Source organism: Pollachius pollachius, assembly GCF_949987615.1.
Source record: "Pollachius pollachius genome assembly, chromosome: 1".
In the NCBI taxonomy this organism is placed as follows: domain Eukaryota; kingdom Metazoa; phylum Chordata; class Actinopteri; order Gadiformes; family Gadidae; genus Pollachius; species Pollachius pollachius.
Genome location: NC_136934.1, coordinates 30,470,553 through 30,491,528, shown reverse-complemented (window position 1 = coordinate 30,491,528; position 20,976 = coordinate 30,470,553). Strand labels below are relative to the sequence as shown.

General features: G+C 47.6%; 3 protein-coding genes across 5 annotated transcripts; all 3 read left to right on the top strand.

The window, feature by feature from the left end:
* Nucleotides 1-483: 483 nt before the first annotated feature.
* Nucleotides 484-12,505, top strand: l3mbtl1b (L3MBTL histone methyl-lysine binding protein 1b). 3 transcript variants are annotated; one of them, XM_079735462.1, is made up of 22 exons: nucleotides 484-518; nucleotides 2,103-2,246; nucleotides 2,333-2,519; nucleotides 3,102-3,510; nucleotides 4,637-4,769; nucleotides 5,048-5,099; nucleotides 5,521-5,615; nucleotides 5,716-5,820; nucleotides 5,921-6,056; nucleotides 7,278-7,369; nucleotides 7,460-7,611; nucleotides 7,969-8,045; nucleotides 8,516-8,601; nucleotides 9,058-9,168; nucleotides 9,272-9,395; nucleotides 9,697-9,796; nucleotides 9,908-10,111; nucleotides 10,265-10,411; nucleotides 10,569-10,627; nucleotides 10,737-10,909; nucleotides 11,016-11,078; nucleotides 11,183-12,505. In XM_079735462.1, the coding sequence occupies exons 2-22, from the start codon at nucleotides 2,136-2,138 to the stop codon at nucleotides 11,309-11,311; spliced, it is 2,745 nt and encodes a 914-aa protein (XP_079591588.1). In that variant the 5' UTR covers nucleotides 484-518; nucleotides 2,103-2,135; the 3' UTR covers nucleotides 11,312-12,505. The 3 variants fall into 3 exon arrangements, with proteins under 3 accessions (XP_079591588.1, XP_079591586.1, XP_079591587.1); XM_079735460.1 differs by having other exon boundaries at nucleotides 10,569-10,633; XM_079735461.1 differs by lacking the exon at nucleotides 484-518 and adding an exon at nucleotides 1,108-1,234 and having other exon boundaries at nucleotides 10,569-10,633.
* Nucleotides 12,506-13,209: 704 nt separating this feature from the next.
* On the top strand, nucleotides 13,210-14,835 carry LOC307085051 (uncharacterized protein; the record flags this gene model as incomplete). The annotated part of the gene is made up of 2 exons (XM_079749690.1): nucleotides 13,210-13,348; nucleotides 13,895-14,835. The coding sequence occupies exon 2, from the start codon at nucleotides 13,909-13,911 to the stop codon at nucleotides 14,833-14,835; it is 927 nt and encodes a 308-aa protein (XP_079605816.1). The 5' UTR covers nucleotides 13,210-13,348; nucleotides 13,895-13,908.
* Nucleotides 14,836-18,327: 3,492 nt separating this feature from the next.
* On the top strand, nucleotides 18,328-20,675 carry LOC307084979 (uncharacterized protein; the record flags this gene model as incomplete). Its single annotated transcript, XM_079749557.1, has 3 exons — nucleotides 18,328-18,382; nucleotides 19,604-19,762; nucleotides 20,443-20,675. 3 exons carry the CDS (start codon nucleotides 18,328-18,330, stop codon nucleotides 20,673-20,675), a joined length of 447 nt encoding a protein of 148 aa, XP_079605683.1.
* Nucleotides 20,676-20,976: the final 301 nt, after the last annotated feature.

Genomic DNA, 20,976 nt, shown 5'->3' with positions numbered 1-20,976 from the left:
TGACGTTCAGGAGAGGTGCAGCCCCTACAAAGGCACAATCATAGGAGAATAGATACCAAGTTGTTTAATGGACGTTGACTTAAATTGGGTATGACCTGATTCCTTACATGGTTAGGACACTAACAACAGTACGCATACGGGTGCCACGGCGGTATCCTTTAGTGCTAATGGCGTGCAGTGAGACAAGTGAGGTGAATGTGTTTTGTTGATCATAATAGTAAGGATATATTATATATAATGCATATTCAGACCCTGCAGCGTCCCTGCGCTCTTCTCACTCACACTTCTCCACCACAGTGGCTTGGGGGGATGGATGGAAACTAGGACCCAAACAACACTAACTATTAACCTTCAACTCCGTTAACTGGACTGTGCACGTCGTTACACTTCATACATGGTCCTGTGTTTATCAAGGATAGCGAAGCTGAAGTTTTCCAAGCCCTAAAGTTGTCAGGCAGCGCGTCCGACACGCATGCGCGTCCTGCTCCGGCTCTAATAAGAGTTAAAACACAAACGAGGTGAGTTCCATCATCTTCTTACAATACACGCATGAATAGTCACTTGTTACTTTTAACAATATCACAATTTGATTATCCAATGTCTATTTGTTCGGGCCTATTAGATATCAATATTTATACTTTGATATGAAACGAAGAGAATAAATCGGGTTTTCAAGTTTCTATTGAAGAAATTAATCAACCAACAATATTTCCCCTTTTGAACAATAACGCAGTAATCATGTGGAACATGCATTTTTTCCTGAACAATATTGTCATGACATGAAATACGTTTTTTTGTTGTTGTTAACATGGGAACTTATTTATTAGATTGTCCTTAGCTGGCTGCATCAAGTCAACACAATGCTATCGCTAGCCATCATCAATTCAGTTCAACGGAGTGAAGCTGCTGCTAGCTACAAGCTACGGCTAGCTGGCTACCGAGCCGTCCCCATTGAACTGGACGGGTGGCTAGCTACAAGCTAGCAACCAATCCTCATTGACCTGAACGGGGTGCTAGCTACAAGCGGCTAGCTGGCTGACGAGCCGTCCCCATTGAACAAAATGGGTTGCTAGCTACAAGGCTAGCTGGCTAACTAGCTGCAAGTATGAGCTAGCAACCTGGGCTGACATTCCGTGACAAGGGGAAAGTAAAGAAAATGGCCAGGTCGAGGGAAAACACTTTGTCGTGATATGACACGCAACACTTGGATACTTGTTTGATCGGCGGTGGCTTTGTGAGAATTGTTTTTAATGGATAACATAAGTAATTCACATAGTTTAAGCGTGTTACTGGCCTCTTCCTATGCTCCGCCATTTTGTATAAGACGAATGCTAATCATGGGCGCTCTTACACACTTTATTAATCACGGAATAAAGACGAGGTCGTTAAAACAACCCCAAACCTGGCCCTGACCGTGTCGGATGGACCATTGCTTACTTTACACATGGTTATAACTGTCAAATAAACGGCCACTATAACCCCAATACAGTCCTAAACGTGCGTCAAGACTAAAACGTTATATCGTAATCTTAATTTGATTAAAATCATTTTTAAGTTATGCAAATCGTTACAGAAAACAATGTTTTGATTGAAACAAATGTACACTTTATCATATAGTTTGTTCACTATCAAGCAAACACCCTATTTTAGAAGATATTGTTAAAACGAGTAAAATATGAACTTGTGTCGTTAACTTTAAGTTGGCACATATTTTCTCTTGATCGTCAATGATCTTGATGAAGGTTTGTCCTAATGGGCCTGTTTGCATACGCATTTTCCCCCTAATTGGTCTACAAAAGAATATTGTTATTGACTGTTTTGTCTGAAATCGGAGTGCATGGTGTATCCTGCAGCACGGCACGCAGCCGCCCTCTAGTGCCGATGCGTTGTAATATAAATGTACACATTGATGAACAACGATCATTTAGAAACTTGTGCTTCGAAATTTAAATGCAAACACAGACTGTTGAAACAAGTACCTTATAACCAATCGGACAGCTTAATATAAAAAAAAATATATGCAAATTTATGATTTTGTTACTGCTAAAATAAATGGTTGTTACTTTAATTATTTTACTCTTTTGTTTTTTAAACTACATCAGGTGCTAATAGGAGTGTGGAGTGAAGGAGAAGAGATGACTGACACTCCACCCAGTGATGGCCCTTCACAGGGAGCAGACTTTGACATGATAAGTGGACTGGACTGGAAAGATGGCATTGCCAGTCTTCCAGGGAGTGACATTAAGGTATACACCACATTGTTTTGAACTTCTACCTTCCTTTTTTCTCCGCATTTGTGTGTATTTTAGACTAATTGATCTCTATCCCTCAGTTTCGCATGACAGAGTTTGGAACTCTAGAGATGGTCACAGACCCAGAGGTCAAAAAGAAGGAAGTAGAGGCCGGCATTGAGACATCTGACCCAGCACCAGCCCAAAGTCCTACCCCTCCACCAGAGGGCAAATCAGACACAGCCTCAGTCCCCCAAGCCAATCAGACGAAAGCAGGTTCATCTAAAGGTAAATCTCCTCCGGACCAGGGACCTCAATACCTGTCACATTGGATCATATCAGTCATGTCAAGGGAAACATTTCAAATGTTTGAGCTCCTGCCGTCAGGGAAACACAAAACCCAGAGGATGACCAACCGTTTTTCCCCCTTAGTAGTTAGGCTCCTGGAGGAATCCGCTGCTCCCAAACCAACCACACTCAAAAACAGATTATTTAAATACCTATTTCTGTAATTTGCACAGCATTATGCACATCTTAACAAAAACTGATTATTTAAATACATATTTCTGTAATATGCACAACGTTTTTGCACATCTTAACAAAAACTGATTATTGAAATACATATTTCCATAATTTGTACAACATTTTTGCACATCTTGACAGAAACGGAGTATTTAAATACATATTTCTTTAATTTACATTTTTATTTTTACTATCTTATTACTTTATCTTGTATTGTTTCTACTATGTTGAGGTTTATGGCTGTTGAGGAACCAAGCATAATACTTTTACTCTTGTGTACTACTGTAAAGCAATTCTGATTCTGATTCAATTCATGCCCCTTGTCTCTCTCTCTTGTCTTGCCTCCAGTCACTGCTCCTGTTCTCCTGTCTCTTGAGCCCCGCAGCAAAGAGGGCCCAAGCGTGGAGGTGGGCCCCAGCACGTCAGTAGGCCCCAGCACCGTCAGAGGCTCCAGCATTGAGGGGGGCCCCAGTGCGGTGGTAGGCCCCAGCGCAGTGGTAGGCCCCAGAGTAGTGGTAGGCCCCAGCGCGGTGGTAGGCCCCAGTGCGGTGGTAGGCCCCAGCGCGGTGGTAGGCCCCAACGTGGACAGGGCCCCCCGCACAGTGGTGGGTCCCAGCATGGAGGTGGTCCCAAGTGCCAGTGTAGACCCCGGCACAATGTCAGTGACCTGTGGGGCCTGTGGCAGCTGTGTTTCCCGGGAAACTCTCATTAAGGGCAAATTCTGCAGCTTGGCGTGCGCCCAGCCGACAAGTGGCAGGTGAGGTCAACTCTCAATTACCTTTCTATGTCTCTCTATCTCTCTCTATGTCTGTCTCCCTGGACCTCTCTCTCTCTGTATGTCTCTCTATGTCTCTGTCTCCCTTGGCCTCTCTCTATCTCTCTCTATGTCTGTCTCCTTGTGCCTCTCTCTCTATGTCGGTCTCCCTGGGCCTTTCTCTATGTCTGTCTCCCTGTGCCTCTCTCTATATCTCCCTCTATGTCTGTCTCCCTGTGCCTCTCTCTATATATCTCCCTCTGTCTGTCTTCCTGGGCCTCTCTCTCTGTCTCTCTCTATGTCTGTCTCCCTGTGCCTCTCTCTCTATGTCTGTCTTCCTGGGCCTCTCTCTCTATGTCTGTCTTCCTGGGCCTCTCTCTCTGTCTCTCTCTATGTCTGTCTCCCTGTGCCTCTCTCTCTATGTCTGTCTTCCTGGGCCTCTCTCTCTATCTCTCTCTATGTCTGTCTCCCTGGGCCTCTCTCTCTATGTCTTTATGTCTCTGTTTCCATTGGCCTCTCTCTCTCGATCTCTCTCTATGGCTCTGTCTCCCTGGGCCTCTCTCTGTCTATCTCTCTCTATGTCTCTGCCTCCCTGGGCCTCTCTCTCTCTATGTCTCTGCCTCCCTGGGCCTCTCTCTCTCTATCTCTCTCTATGTCTCTGCCTCCCTGGGCCTCTCTCTCTCTATCTCTCTATGTCTCTGCCTCCCTGGGCCTCTCTCTCTCTATCTCTCTATGTCTGCCTCCCTGGGCCTCTCTCTCTCTATCTCTCTCTATGTCTCTGCCTCCCTGAGCCTCTCTCTCTCTCTATCTCTCTCTATGTCTCTGCCTACTGGGCCTCTCTCTCTCTATGTCTCTGCCTCCCTGGGCCTCTCTCTCTCTATCTCTCTCTATATCTCTGCCTCCCCGGGCCTCTCTCTCTCTCTTTCTCTCTCTTTCTTTGATTTGTGTCACTCACCTGTCAGTCTCTCTCTCTTTCACTATGCCTCTTTTCTATATAAATATACAGTATATACGTCTAGGTCCCCTCTCTGTCTAGGTCTCCCTCTATCCACTCTATCACTCTCTCTACTAGTGTGCATGGGATGGGGCTGGTTGGCGGTGGGTCAGCTGGGTGTCTCTGTGTGTCCAGGTCGTCCCCAGGAGAGACCAGGGAGAGCCAGGCAGTGGAGTGTGAGAAGCTGGGTAAACGGGTGCGCAAGAAGAGGAAGATCTATATGGACTCTGGGGACGAGGAAGAGGACAACAACCAGGAGGAGGAAGAGGTCAGTTGGAACAACGTTGTTCAGTCAGACGCAACTGTGGCAGGCAATCATGCTAAATGCTGTTTTCATTATTTGTTTTTATTGTTTACATTCTTGCTGTGATCTATTACTCGATAGTAAAACTGAAATGCTTTGGTGTTCTTCAAACAGAAACATGATGGAGTGATTTAAGATACTTCAATACTTGGATTTGAAAACCCTTCAACTAATAATACATTTTTATCCATACAAATGTCTCATCATTTTCTTTTTGTTTTGCTTTTTTCCTTCCCCACCAGGAAAAAGCCAAATCATCCAAGGGCAGGAGAGCTGCCAAGCTCGCCAGACTAGGTACAATCAGATTGTATTGTATGTGTTTGTGTGTGTTAGAAATTGTACAATGTTGTACCTGTTTGTGTGTTTTTCTATAAACGTTTTATTAGCATTACATAGTGGTTCGATTTCTGTACATGCGGCGTACACAGTTATGTTTCTTTTTTTTTTTATTCCTGCATGCATATGGTTTCCAAAATTGTTGCCATGGAAACTGCTGCCGAAAAACCAAACAGAACCAAAAATGAACAGTGAGATAATAGAAGTTGAACCTCGTATTGTGTTATAACATTCATCCCACATGTCAGACATTTGTCAGACACCTCGTCACAATAAATTAATTTTTATAATTAAAAAAATGCCAACAACAAAACAGATATCTGACAACCTGTCGAACAAGATAGACTTATTGTTTGCTTGTTGTGGTCCCACCCACAAGTGACGGCCCCGCCCAATAAGAAGCGTGCGTGGAGCTGGCCTGCATACCTGGAAGAAGAGAAGGCTGTTGCTGCCCCCGTTAAACTTTTCAAAGAGGTACCCCAGCCCATCTGCACCCACCCACCCACTGTTCGCACACCCAGACCCATTCTGCCAAGCCGCTTCCTCATTGACGGCGCTTGTGTGTGTGTTGCAGCACCAGTCATTTCCACAGAGCAGGAACAGCTTCAAGGTGGGGATGAAGCTGGAAGGCCTGGACCCCTGCCACCCGTCCCTCTTCTGTGTGCTCACTGTCGCTGAGGTACGGTCCAAAGCACTGTACTAAACCCTTAATAACATGGTCATTGTTAATGCTAATGCCCCGTATATTCACATGCCCATAACCCCTCCCCTCTCCTCAGATCCAGGGCTACAGGATAAGGCTGCACTTCGATGGCTACCCAGAGTGCTATGACTTCTGGGTCAACGCCGACTCCTGGGACATCAAGCCAGCCGGCTGGTGTGAGAAGATGGGACATAAGCTGCTGCTGCCAAAAGGTAAACGCACGCACATTAGTGACGTATCCATGCGATGTATGTATCGTCTTGGTATTGAAGTATGGGGAGAGTGATTTTCGTAGGAGTAAAACATTCTTGCATTCTGCTAGGGCTGGCCCGAAGACATACTTCAAATACGCTTTAGGTTTACAAATGTCAATCTAAATATCCAGTAAAGCCGATTCATAGTGCGTATCTTTCACTGCCTGAACGTAGCAGCTGGAGAACACTGCTGCACACCCAACTTTTTAGCAACCAATCTTTTTTTTTCCTTTTCATTTCTAAAGCGGTTCAATTGGTTTCACAAAAAAAACGAACAATATCCCGTCAGTGGCTTTAGGGTCCTCTTATCAGTCCCAGATCGACCTGGTTCCGGCAGAGCCCCAATGCTGTATGGGGATAGGCCTTCTTCCATTCTTCACATTGTGAAAAGTTTTTAATAAATGTCACTGCAGGACCAGTTCTGTTGGCCCGGCGGTAGATAACATGAGCGCTATTGTGGGGGATGCGTCGCCATGAAGGGAAAGACATCGCTACCTGTTCTATTCATGTTTACTAAATAACCAACACGTTGTTATTATTAGTAGCTTGATTCTTTGGTGTCTTTTGGACTCTGTTGAACATTGACATAGCTGCTGAATACGCACTAAAACCTTCTAAAACCGTTAAAGGGGTGATATCATGCTTTTTCGACTTTTCCCTTTGCTTTAGACTGTTATATGACGTATGTATACATGTTTTACGTCGGCTAAGATAAGAAAATCTAAGCCCGAGCCAGGGGGAGTATTTGCGCCCACCGAGACGTCCCTCAATAAGTGCGGGAAACATCTTGTTTGAACTCATACTTTACTTCTGTAATAGTGTGACGTCAGAATGCAATTATTGCAATTCTTAACCCTAAAAAAAGCATGATATGGGGTCTTTAATGGCTGGGGGGTTCTCTTGCATGTTTGTTTTATATATGTGACCGAGTCTGAAACCCACCGACTTCCTCCTCACAGAACGTAGGCGTTGCTCAGGCTCCGAGAGTAGAAGGCACTGGGGCCGATAAGGTTAATCTAGAGATTATGTGCATTTTATTATCATTTCTTCCGGATCAACTTTTATTTTTTAAATAAGTAGGGTTATATGTGATTAGGTTAGCACTGTTAACCCCCGCATCCCTGCACAAAGCACCAGGGAGCAGCGACATGGTTAGACGTCTTTTGTTCAATCCTCCAGGCTGTAAGGACGGAGAGTTCAACTGGAGCATGTACGTGAAGAACTGCAGAGGGCAGCTGGCTCCCAAGCACCTGTTCAAAAGCCTCAACACGGTGAGCAGGGGCTCCTTGACTGGGTTCAAAATGGATCTTCAATGCGTACACTCACATATAATATCAATATTCTGATGTGATTGGTCTCAGTCTGTGACTCCCTCCGGGTTCCGCACGGGGATGAAACTGGAGGCGGTGGACAGGAAGAACCCGTCGTTGATCTGCGTGGCTAGCATCGCCGCCGTCGTTGACAACCGCCTCCTCATTCACTTTGACAACTGGGACGACACGTACGACTACTGGTGAGTGGCGTGCGTGTCTGTGTGTGTGTGTGTTACAATGTCTAGGTCTCATAAAGTTTGCCAACGATTCCTTACAACTGTTCCCATCTTCAATCTTAGAAATTTAAAGGTTTAATAAAACTACACATTTTACGTATTATATATCACTTGTTTCAAATATAATATATATTTTGTTGAAGCACGTAGTGGCATGTCAAGTGTTTCTTGACTTTCACATTTCTAGCAAATGACAAGAATATATTCATGAAAATTTGTTTTCAAATTATGATATGCTTTATTGTACTGTTTGGCAATATTTCACTCTGTGCACCATGGTACAGTTGCTTTTATTTTCCAAATGTGTGACTGTGTGTGCAGGTGTGATGCCAGCAGTCCATACATCCATCCAGTGGGATTCTGTGAAGAGGCTGAGCTTACATTGACCACCCCTGCCGGTGAGGATTTCAACTAGCACACATCTGGTTACTAAAGCAACATTGTGATCTCCCTGCCACGTTTTTAAATTAATCAGACGGGATTCACGGCAGACAGTCTAGGACAGTAATGGGGATAAAAAATGGATAAAACCTAAAATAGTCATGACAATATAAAACTGCAAATAACAAAAAGAATAGGTGGAAAATACTGATACATAATTTGAGGTGGAAAATCTTAACTGCAAAAAGTAAATGTAAACATTATAGACCGTTTAAAGTACACAATATTGCCAGTATATCTGAAAATGTAACCATTTCTGTTCAGTATGTAATTAAACAGCATACCAATGCACTGGTCCGTTCTACTCGTCTCAGTTCATAATGGAGTCTGTGAAGTGTTTGTTCGGCGACTGACTGGTGTGTGTTCGGTGACTGACTGGTGTGTGTTCGGTGACTGACTGGTGTGTGTTGTCTCTCTACTGCATCAGAGTACAAGCACCCCAAGAGCTTCTCCTGGGACAAGTACATGGAGGAGACAGGGACACAGGCCGCCCCGGCACGGGCCTTTAAACCGGTAACACACACACACACGCACACACACGCGCACACACGCGCACACACACACACACACACACACACACACACACACACACACACACACACACACACACACACACACACACACACACACACACACACACACACACACACACACACACACACACACACACACACACACACACTGTTCCCTATGCAGTCACCTTGGCAGTTATAGCCACATTACTATGCCAACCTTACCCCTCTCTTTCAGAATAACCCTATATTCTTGAATAAATGTAACAATCATAAAGGATTTGCTAGCTGTAGTAAAACAAGAGGCCTATTGTCAATATCCTCTGGATGGATGGTTCACATCCCTTTAACCTCTAGAAGGGACGCCTACACCCCTCACTGTGGAGGAGCCATCCAGGGGACCCTCAAGAGGAGTTTGACCTCCGCTCACCCCCCCTCTGTGCTCTGCCCCTCCCAGAGACCCCCGCACGGCTTCCAGGTGGGCATGAAGCTGGAGGTGGTGGACAAGAGGAACGCCATGCTCATCCGCGTCACCACCATCTCAGACGTAGAGTACCACAGACTTAAGGTGTGTGGAGCCCCGGTCTCCGTGGACGTACTAAAGGGCCCATGGGGCTGTTTGTTGGTGAGTAGGTCTTTATGTGCTGGCCCCTCCCCTTCCTCCGCCCCAGGTCCATTTTGACGGCTGGAATGCAGAGTACGACTACTGGGTGGACACAGACAGCCCCGACCTCCACCCTGTCGGCTGGTGTCAGAAGACTGCTCACCCACTGCAGCACCACATGTCTGAGCCAGGTACAGACAGACAGACAGACCTTTATAGACCTTGGATAAAACTCGGATCAATCAAATGATATTGCATAAAGAAAATGAATGACATGACCCATTGGATCATATGGTTAGGTCCTGTGTTAACGGACGGGTCTCCTAGCATGGTCATAACATACTTGAAGGTGACTCTGTCTGTCACATGGCCTCCCGCCACCCTCAGGTCTGAGGGTCAGGGAGACCCTGAGAATTAGGCCACACCAGGAGAAGGAGGCAAAAGAGAGATGTGTTGATAATGATCATCTGGTTGATTTGTGTGTGTTTGTAGGCACTGTGGACATGGGGTTGCCCCCAGGACAGGGCTGTCCCACCCAAGGGTGCAACGGGGTGGGCCACGTCCGAGGGCCCCGCTATGGAACACACTACACGTCAGTACAAGTCCCTGCGTGAACACTCACAACCTCCACCACAACTACACATGAGTATGGAGGCTCTTCTGGTGAAGGTAAATGTGTGTGTGTGCGTGTGCGTGTGCGCAGTCAGGTCAGCTGTCCGTACTCTGAGATGAACCTCAACAAGGAGGGCCTGCTGCCCGATCGCCTGAGTGGGGAGCGACCCATGACCCTCGGAGGTCCGTACCAGCGGGCGCGGCGCCCGGAACTCAACCAGACGAGTCCCTCGACGATCCTCCCTGCACCCCCGCCGGAGCAGCCAGAAACCCCGGACGACACCCAGGCTACCAAGTGAGACCCGACTGCTGTTCCTTGATTTGTTTTGACCATCGTGCTCCCTAAGTGTGTTACGCTAAGGAAAAAGCATCGAAACTATCGGGCTATACACTGGCCTGTCAAGTGATCTCACAGGAAAAATAGAGCAGCTTTTGTCTGTGTTGCTAGGAAACCTTTGGCAGTTGAAGCGGAGCGCACTGGACGCAATAGCCAGCCCGAGCCACAAGGTGGAGCCAGCGAGCCGACCAACAATGAAGCCGCAACAGCAGTAGTGGTTGTAGCATCAGCAGCAACAACCACAGCAAGACCAAAACGGTACCACAGCATCGAGAATAAAAAGTTGACTCAATATTGACTTGAAGACTAGATCTTTCCATATATTAGTACAATAGTTGATCATTATCAAATCCAATCATCAATTTTCAATGCAATTTCACTGATTTGTCCATCGATTTACTCCACTGATCTACAGGTCTGCTCCCGTTCCTAAATACCTGAAGATGCATTATGTCAAAGAAGAGATCGGAGATGGTAAAGGTGTGCCGTTGTGTGTTCAGAAAGGTGTCCTGTAATGTTAGACGTTCCGTTTCCCACCTTATCTTTACTTCATTCCTTATTCTGCCTCTTCTTCTCTCACCAGCCTCGCCAGACTCTATCTCTCTGCAGCAGGCCCTCCACGAGTCCGTGTTCTCCCCCGGCATGTCGGCTTCTACCCCCCATCGTGTGGCTCTGTGCTGGGACAAACACTGCCAGCTGCTCCCCGAGGTCCTGGGACTCTCCGCCAAGAGAGTCGCCGCCTGGAACTCTGAGGAGGTGCGTGGTCCCGCCTCAGTCCAACAGGAACGCTCTTTTGAACATGTGTCTCTGTGTCCTCTGGCCTACACTTCTGCTGACCCCTGTCTGTTTCGGTGTTGATTAGGTGGCCAGTTTCGTGAAAGGACTTCCGGGTTGCAAAGAGCATGCCGCCACTTTTAGAACAGAGGTAAGAACGTATAGTTGTGTTTGTGGAGACCTCATGAGGTGTGCTGCCACTAGGCTGTCGTCAGGATCCCAACCCTCTTTCTCTTTCTCTTTCTCTCTCTCAAGCAAATAGACGGCGAGGCCTTCCTGCTTCTCACCCAGGCGGACATCGTCAAGATTCTGTCAATCAAACTAGGCCCCGCCCTCAAGATCTACAACTCCATCCTCATGCTGAAGAACGCAGACGAGGAGTGAGATGAGACCGGCAGCCCCTCAACCCTCCTACCCCTTAACCGCTCCCTGAGCTCAGCAGGTCTCTGCTCTGAGACATTGACATGAGCCCCCCCTCCCTCTCTCCACAAGATGGCCTCTCACTAGTCCTCCGGCTTCACAGCAGAGGACGAGGAGAGGAGACGGAGGACAGGCAAACAGAGTATTTTCCCCATGCCTGGTCTTTGCCAAAGACTTAAATGGAAGGAGGTGTTGCATTGTAAAATAAGGACTCCCTATTTATGTTTTATTTTGTGTCATTATTTTTTGAGGGAGGGGGGGTTGATAATTATATTTGTTGAGTCGTTGTATAACGTCTTAGCTCTAAGCTAAAGGATCAAATGGAAAAAGGTAAATGTTTTTATTTTTTTTGCATTTACTTGAAAGTGTCCATTGAAAAATAACAACAGCTGCACAAACAATCGTAAGCGAAGGATTGACAGAGGTACCTTTTTGTCAGGAGGTTGTTCTACTGCTTGGTCCCTGGTGTTTACTGCGTCCGCAAGCCCTCCAACAGATCATTATCAGATGATTCCTGGCCTCCACTTTGATGAAGCGGGGGGCGTGTGAGTGTGTGTGAGTGTTTGTGTGTGTTGGGGTGGGAGGTGCATGTGTGCCTGTGAGAGTGGTTGAGTAACAACGATTTAGCACCAGCTTCAATGTGTTGCATTTCCTGCAAGGATAGTTTTTAATAGGTTTCGGATGGCCAAGGGCTTATATTCAGTTTAGCCAGGTGAACTAGTATCGACCAATCAGCTGTTCTCCCTCCAGTCTGTTAGCTTTTTTGAATAAACCGCGGAATTCAATTGAATGTAAAAAACAAAAATATATATATCTCTGTTGTTTGGATTGCTATTGTTTACTGAATTTGGTTGTATTGACCTCTGGCGTTTAGTGTAAATACTGTAAAGTAACTTGACATAAGCTGTATTGCTATGGTATCCCTGCTTCTTTATGCAACGGTTTAGCCCCGCTGTGTGGCGAATTAAACTTCAATTTGTGAAATCTGAGAAATATTTCAAACGCATTGTAATCCACTGCACAATCCAGCGTTAAATGACGCACGTTTGGCGATAACGCATAACGGTAATTGTTAATATTCAGACCGCTTTTATTTATGTATTTAAATTAAAGGGTCACGGTACGCAAATGTGTGTTGAAAGTTTACCCTGTGCTCTGGACGTGTGAGTGGAAGAAATAAATGAAACGCGCACTTATGGCTGTTCTTACTTGACCTGCGTGCCAGTGGCGCGCGACGCGTCCTGGGAGTAGCGCCTCGGGCGTCACGTGACCCGGCGTGTTCTTGTTCCACGCGCTCAGATCCAGATCAGTCTGAGAATCATAACGGCACAACGTCCACCCCAATACCTAAATTGTATTGGACTTACCTTTCAACTGTAGGGGTTATTAACTAACGCTCTTAAATGTATAAATTAGGGGAGATGTAGATATGTTTTCAATCCTAATCCAAGAGGATGTGAGAGTGCTGCATGCAGAGGGGGTGTTGGGGCTGCTCAGCCCCTGCTAGTGGTGGTCGCCATGAAACTGTTGTTGCTGAGGGACTACGGTTGACTTGCGACTTGACGTTGATTCCCACGACCTCTCTACACACACACTCACGCACACACACACAATCACCCCCACACACACGTGCACACAATCCCACGCACACAAACACACGCACCAATCCCACGCGCGCGCGCACACACACACACACACACACACACACACACACATACAGACGCAAACACACAGATCGCGCCGACATGTAGCCTACTATGACTTTGTTGCTTACGCGCAAAGGAAGAAGCAGGCAAGAGGAGAGTGAGAGAGTCTTGTTGCATCACTTTTAGTGAAGGCTTTTCTAATCTGGAGCTCGGAGGAGCAGCATGAAGGAAGAAGATCTGATCTGAGGAGGAACAGGGCGAACTTGGGGAAAACAAATCCCGGGATATCATGAACTCATTGGTTGTGTTTCATTCTAATAATAACCATCTTCAACGGATTGACATCCAAAACAAGGCAAGTCTACTAACTTTATTCGATTTCTGCCAAAGAGGAGCGACAGCTTCTCGGTCGGTTATCGGTTGTAGCTTTTCAACGATGCTTGTTTGTATAAATATTTACTGTAGCTGTCGACAGATCCAGAGTCCACAACACGAAACAAATATGTTAAGATTGTCATTTAACACGTTGTGGTTTTCAAACTGCTTTAATTGTTCAGTCTTTCCCATTCGATGGGTTAATTCAATTATGGCTTCTGGAAAGTCCCAGCAGTGAATGGGACTATTTCTTTGTAGGATCATGCAGTCACAGCATCGACCACACACCATAACCAAGACGGGCCTTTCCGTCTCTTTCTCCTAGGGTTAGTGACTTCGACCCCTTAATGTGTGTTCGGCGGCTGGTTATAATGGGCGCCGACGTGTGTGTGTGTCCCCGTGACTCACGGCTCTCGTCAATGCCTCGACGCGGCGGACAGCCCAACAGTTTTATTCTCCACTGCAAACAAATACTTTATCCACTAACTAACAACAAAATGCGGTAATCTCAAACTCTTTCCTGCAGTGTTTGGGGAGAGAATGACGACCACTGAGCCCAGTAGAGCAGCCAGCCCTGTGCCCAGCACCTCCTCATCCTCCAGCCAGGCGCCCTGCTCCGCCTGGCCCCCCCTCGCCTGCCTCAAGAGGAGGAAGGAGAAGCTGTGCCGGACCGATCTGCCGGTGCGCTCGGCCCCGGGGGTGTGGCTCCTGGTGGGCGTGGGCGTGGTGCTGGTGGGGATGTGCGTGGCGGTGGCCGGCTACGCCTCCGCCTCCTCTGCGCCCAAGCCCTTGCAGGGCGGCCGTGGGACGTCCCACGCCGAGCGCATGAAGCTGGCCGGGCCGGTGGTGATGGGCGTGGGCCTGTTCATCTTCATCTGCTCCGCCACGCTGCTGTACGAGAACCGTGACAGCGCGCTGCTCACGCTGCGGCCGGCCAGGCCCGGAGACGGGGCCCCTGTGCTGGGGGACGAGGAGGAGGGCTGCTCGCCGCGGCGGCCCTGCTGCAGCTGCCGGGACCGCAGACACCGGCCCCATCGCCGCTGCTCTGGGGACCCGGAGCAGGGGTCCTGGGCCTCGTCGCTGTCCCTTGCCCCGTCCCTCTGCGGGGACCACAGCGATGAGGACCACGACGATGTGGACCCGGGATCATCCAGCCCCGGGAGAGGTCACGGGGTCATCGCGGTCTCCCTCGCTCCGGGGGGGCAGGGCGGCGGACAGGGGGAGTCACCGGATAGCGGAGAGGCTCATGGAGGAGGAGGAGGAGCAGAGGGCCAGCAGGTGGGGGTGATGGTGGTAGAGGTGGAGGTGGAGGAGGTGGGGGGCGGGAGACTCTTGACCTGTGTGGTGCATCATCAGGAGCCCCCCGGACCCTCCTCCCAAACCCTTCCCTCCTCCCCCCTGGACTCCTGCGACTCCAGTGAGATCGACTTCAACATACGAACCCTCCTCACCCCTCCCGTCCCCTAGGGAGAGCAGAGGACCCTCTCAGTGGAACGTAGGGCAATCAGGCCCCATCACGTCTCTACTCTGTCCTGCTACGATACACTCTGTACAGTAGATGAGAAGGAGAAGAGCTTTTGATGGGGGAAACACACTGAGGGTCCCTCAGTGAACATTTGTCTGAGGACACTGTACTGACACACCCGTCCTTCATATTGACTCAGCTCTGCGGCTGCGGAAGGCCATTCCTGGGGACAGAGAGGGCGGGACTTCTGAGTACGCTTCAGAGGGAGCCATATCCGTTTGAGTTTGGCAGGACTTGCGAGAGAGAGAGAGAGAGAGTGTGAGAGAGAGATACGTCTCCATTACATGTTTCACATATCGCTTTGTCAAATCCTCCCAAAAAGCATATTTATTCTCCTGTTTATTTTTGTCTGTCATGTGCTCATTCGTCCTGCTCCAGGGAGTGTTAGCTGGCGTTCGCCGCTCTTAGGGAGTCAGAGAACATGCCAGAACACATAAGGTGTTACGGTTGACCTGATAGCGCCTCACGCCTCAGTTAACATGTGTACCATGCATCTCTCCATGAAGTGGCTGTGTTTAGGACCTATTTATTCCACAGACCCTTGCTTTCCGGTCCTCATTTTAGGGTGTTTGAAATGTGTGTTGGGGGATGGTCTGTTTGAGACATCCGGGGCTGTTGGAGGGAGACCATGCACTTTAGTTCTGTTTTCCAGACTGTTGTCTTTAGCTGTACTCTCCCCCAAATCCCACAAGCCACACGTGTCCTGCCCTGACCGTATTTGGACTCGAGCAGCGATGAAAAGGCTATTCTGGTGCCGCATTGGGAGATAGAGACTTAGTCACATAGAGAATCCGACCCCCCCCCCACACACACACACACACAAACACACATAGACACACACATGCACACACATATACACAGCCCCACATACACAGCCACACACACACACACACACACACACTCACACACACGCATACCCCCCCAACACACAAACAGCCAGACACACGCACACACACAAGCGTGTACACACACACACACACAACCAGCCACACACACACACACTCAAGTGTGTACACATACACACACATGCTTCCCCCCCCCCCCCCCCCCCCCCCCCCACACACACACACAAGCGTGTACACAAACACTGACACACACACACACACACACACACACACTTGTTTGTCCCAGAAGTTATACATCCCATAGCTAAACATTAGTTCAGGATACATTCAGTCCATTTCCATTGTTTAAAACACAAAATGAGTACATAAGGGGAATATCAACTCTCCATCAAACACACCCGCAACCAGAACTATAAATACAGTGTGTTTCTCTCTCTCAGGTTGTGTTTCAATCACAAGCATTACTCCCGAATGTAACGTTTGTACGTTATGCTGCAGTGCCACTGAGCCCCCCACAGAACACCATTCCCCCCGGAGTGTGTTTAGGCTACGGAATGAAGGATTGCAAACGTTGGGGCTGCATTGAAGAGAGACAGAGAGGGAGACAGAGAGGGAGAGGAGCGGTTGTGCGGTCGTGCTGCTGTGAGTTATTCCTGACAGAGCTCGGCTCGTATCAACAGTCCTGGGAGTTTTGTTATTGACGCCTCGCTCTCCCACCATCGTGACCTCTCCTCTCTCCATCATCTCATTCCTACGCTTTATTCAAATGCACACACACACAAACACAAACAGCCTTCAAAGCAGGACTAGAAGCACATTTGTACGTAGACTCTGCAGAATTGTACCAACCACAACAAAATAAAAGAACATTGCCTGTGTGTTACCCATGCATCCTATTATGACTCAGCCCACTACAGCCAATTAAATTCGCTCTGCCACGAAGAATGGGTAAAAACATTGAGTTTGCCCCACATGTAGACGGAAACCGGAAGGGGGGGGGGGGGATTTAATTACCCTCAGAATTCCTCTGCAACCTCTAATTACGCTGAGGATCAGTCTGAAAGGCTTTATAGGTATGTTCGGACTGCACAGCATTCCCTCTGTTAGTGCAGGCTCACGCTGCGCGCCTCTGCCGTCCAGATGAGGAAGAGATGAGGAGGGCTGCAGGACATCAATGTTTCCACCACCACTGTGTTTCCACCATGTTCCATTATCCCACGGCCCAAACTGCGCCCACTGTTCCCACTGCTCCCTCCCGTGACCCGCACTGGTGAGGGAGCCTGAGCGCGTACAGTACGCAGCGCGGTTGGCTCCATTCGGTGGGCCGCGGGTTGGCACTAAAACAGCCTTCTGTCCGTTAAACAGTAGCGTTTATCACACATTTATTAAATGGTCAACGGCCCTTATTTCTTAAAGACAAACATTTCACACCTCTTTTATGAAGTAGGTCTGTGAGACCTTACCGTGATTTGCTAATTTGAAGGTGTCGTGTCTTAGTTACAACCAAGTGGGATTTAATCCCGAAGCACGAGATTACATGCAGATGTGTAATCTCCACAATCTCTCCAAGACCCCTTCATTGTCCAAATAGTTCCTTTACACGCGCGCGCACGCACGCACGCATGCACGCAGACACCTACACACACACGCACACACACACACACACACACACACACACACACTCATCTCACATACACCACGCCGACCCAATATTCCTTACTTATCTTTAAGACATTTCAAGGAAACAGAAGAGATAACTCATGCATCTGTTTGCCTGCAGATGTAATGTGTCTGCGTATATTTAAAGACTGTGAATGATTGCGCAAGAGAACGCAGGCAGCTCATCATGTGTGGGCTATTACTCAATTCAGGCATTTGCGGGGTCTGTTTCATGGTTTTCTTTTGGGGGGTGCACCGTGCGGATATTACTGAATTAAATGACTTAGTCATGTGTTTGCATTGATACATAAACAAGCTGAGCAGCTGCTATGTTATAAGCTGCTTACACCAGTGCTGACTCCGGACACATGTGCGGCTCTCACTCGTCCTTCAGGACAGAAAAGGGTTGCAATAGACATTTTTCTTGAGGATTACCCAACCTGATCTCAGTTAGAAGGTAAATATTTTCTCTTCTAGTCAGTTGAAACAACCGATGACATGACTGATGAATTGGCCATTAGAAAGCAAGTGTTCTGAGCGTTAGACCATTCTGTGTACGGTTTCCTCTCGCGCTTGGGGTAGGTCGGGTGGCATGCCTTTCAGTCAGGCCAATGTCATAATCACATTAGCTGACACACATGTCAGCTAATAATTGCTTCAACTGGTTGTTGAACAAGTGTATTTTATCACAAAACACAACGTAAAAAACACCATTATATGCCATTTATTTGCATTTCAATGCAGATAAACAAATGCTCTGTGCATTCACTTCCTACTGAACTGAACTCCTGTTGGTGTGTTCACGTAGTAGACTTCCTAGATCTGTGATTGGTCCATTGTGTATAACAGGTGCCTACCTAGCGGCTTAATCCAATTGTACTTCTGCAGCAGTGCTTCTAGGAGAACGAGTCAGCTCGGAGCTTCACTGCAATGAAGCAAATCATCTTCTTTGTTTTGGCCATCATGCTGCTCCCACATGCACAAGGTAAGGAACGCAACTGTTAATTAAACGATACCAAAGAAGAGTTTAAGCTAACTTAATTCTCCCCACTATTAAGGTTTCATAGCAACCGGACCTTTAGAGCTCCCTTACGCACACACTTTCCACTTGCTATTTCAGCATTGTGAAGAACAAGAACAAAGTAGGCCTATCTGATGTGTTTTAATGCTTGGTCAGATCCAACACAAGCCATAACGCTGCCAAAGAATGACTCCTTCCTGCACGCTGGGCTGACATTAACGAATGATGATGACCCATGAGCCATAAGGAATTAAGATGTTTATCGGAATCCCATTAATTCTATCTTCAGTGCGAAAGCAGGTGCCATCTGTAATGGGTGGATAGCTGTTTGTTAAACTCTACCTCCCTCGTCTGGTATAAAGTTAACTTTAACATACAGTAAGTGCCATCTGTGACTGCTGGACAAGGGAAACTAGTAGAGTGAATGTGAGTATCGTTTACATCAAGGTTAATCTCAGGCCATGTACTCTGTTGCCACGACCCAATTAGTGTAATTCTATTACGAGAGGCTGATGGATACAAGCCCCCCCTAGTCTTGCCTCTATTCCTGCAGACATGTCTGAGATGTCTGAAAGAGAGGAGCAGCCATGTAGGTAAGAGGGGATAAGGCAGGCAAGCCTTCTGTGTAACCCATCGCCGGGCCTGGAGAGCGGATAAGGTCTTTATCCACTGGTGGTGTGTGTTTGAAGCAGCCAGCGTTTTTAACTGGATAAACTCAAGGCCTAAATAGACACACATCCTATTAGACTAAGCACAGCAAAGCATTGTTTTGTATTGTCTTGAATCCTTAAATGTCTTGAAACATTAATGAAGACATTTTTTAGGCCAAATCCCCCTGATTTCAAGATATTCTCGTAGAGGAGAGAAATGAACGTTCACTTTAATTTTAATTAGGTCATTTATTTACAACGTGACATCGATTCAACAAGATGTGCCTTTGGCAGATTTTACAAAAGACTTTCAAAGTCTTTATTTATAATTCAGCGTTGAATACATAATGATAGATAATACATATACGCACATGTTATTGTGCTAGCATCAAACACATGCGCTTGCATGTGTAATGCAGATGGCTTGCGGTCACCTCCAGTAGGACCCACCACTGTCTTTAGTCCAACCTTGAACCTTTTATTATGTGTTAACCTTGCCTAATGCAAATCTTCCCTTGCCCGGTGGGTTGCTCAGGTGAGGAAGAGGAGGATCAGCCAGAGATCATAGAGGAGGTGGGCTTGGAGGATGGGCTGGAGTGTTTCCGCTGTGACCTGGGCTTCTGGGACGCCTGCTATACCACCAGGGTCTACTGCAGCCCTGGGGAGAGGTGCTTCACTGGCCGCGGGAAGGCAGGTGGGCCCCTACCACTGTGTGTGTGTGTTTGTGTGTGTGTGTACATGCTATTTGAAGGACGGTTTTATCCAAAGCACGAGTGCAGACATTGTTTGCATGGACCGCCCCAGTGGGAATCGTACTCCTGACCTTTGCAGTGTGACGCAATGTGTTGCATAAGTCACAATGATTGTTTTTTCCCGTCAGGTTAAATAATGTTTATATGAAGCTATAATGCGGAAACTGTGCTTCACTACAGTAATGTATCCTCCTCCCTCGCCTTCATTCTTCATCATCAGTGGAGTAGTGGTACAATAACCCAAATATGATCTTCTAGAGCGTAGATCTTCACCAGTCTTCTCCCCATGCCCTGCTACATCAAGGAGCAGGCCCATCAGTGTTATCAGCGGGAGCAGTGTTTTAATCGGTATAATGTAGGTTAACGAAGTATGTGTTTAATGCCATACTTGTGTGTAAGAACACAGATGTTAATGTGTGAATGCTTGACTAAATGAATATATGTTCATCAGTGTTCTTCTTCATCTTAGTTTTTACATCTTTCCGGTCAGCAGACAGACTACATTATATAATCCTGTGGGAGGGACAGCTTTGTGCTAATGAGCAAGTGCAAATATAATCAGTGTCTGCGAGCGAGGTGTAAACGGGCATTACTCCTGCTATGGCTGGTGTGTCTCCTTCAGTGGACCTGCTGGAAGTGAAGACGCTGGGCTGTGTGAAGACAGAGGAGTGCAGCGCCGAGACCAGCTTGGAGCTGTACCCCAACGCCACCCTCTACACCATGACCAAGCACTGCTGCGACACCGCCTTCTGCAATGCGGCGCACCCGGCGCGGCCCGTCGGCCTGTGCTCCTACCTGACGGCCCCCGCGCTCGGCCTCTGGTACCTCACAGGACCGCCCCCCAGACTGTACTAGCTCATCTCTCTGTTTCCCCACCGACGGACTGCACAGCCAGATGGTGGACCCGGCTGTCTGTTCAATGAGCGGCCTGACAGCCTCCATCAACTGGATGATGACTGAAGACAAATCAGTTGTCTTTGTTTAATGTTAAAGCTCAATAGCTGAAGGAGTGTTAATGTATTTATCATAATATTTTCTCGCCATTCCTTCCAGTAGGAGGGAGTCGTTTATCTAACCGTCAACTGCTGCTGTCAGAAACAGAATAAAAGGCTGGATCAAGTGCCAGATGGTGGAATGTGTTATTAACGCAGTATAA

Bases quoted from the DNA above. Each gene is read 5' to 3' on its own strand.
- l3mbtl1b (XM_079735460.1), top strand. From the start codon at position 2,136: ATGACTGACACTCCACCCAGTGATGGCCCTTCACAGGGAGCAGACTTT. The intron at 7,612-7,968 runs GTGAGTGGCGTG...CTGTGTGTGCAG, and splicing joins GACGACACGTACGACTACTG to GTGTGATGCCAGCAGTCCAT. The intron at 10,634-10,736 runs GTGTGCCGTTGT...TTCTCTCACCAG, and splicing joins AGAGATCGGAGATGGTAAAG to CCTCGCCAGACTCTATCTCT.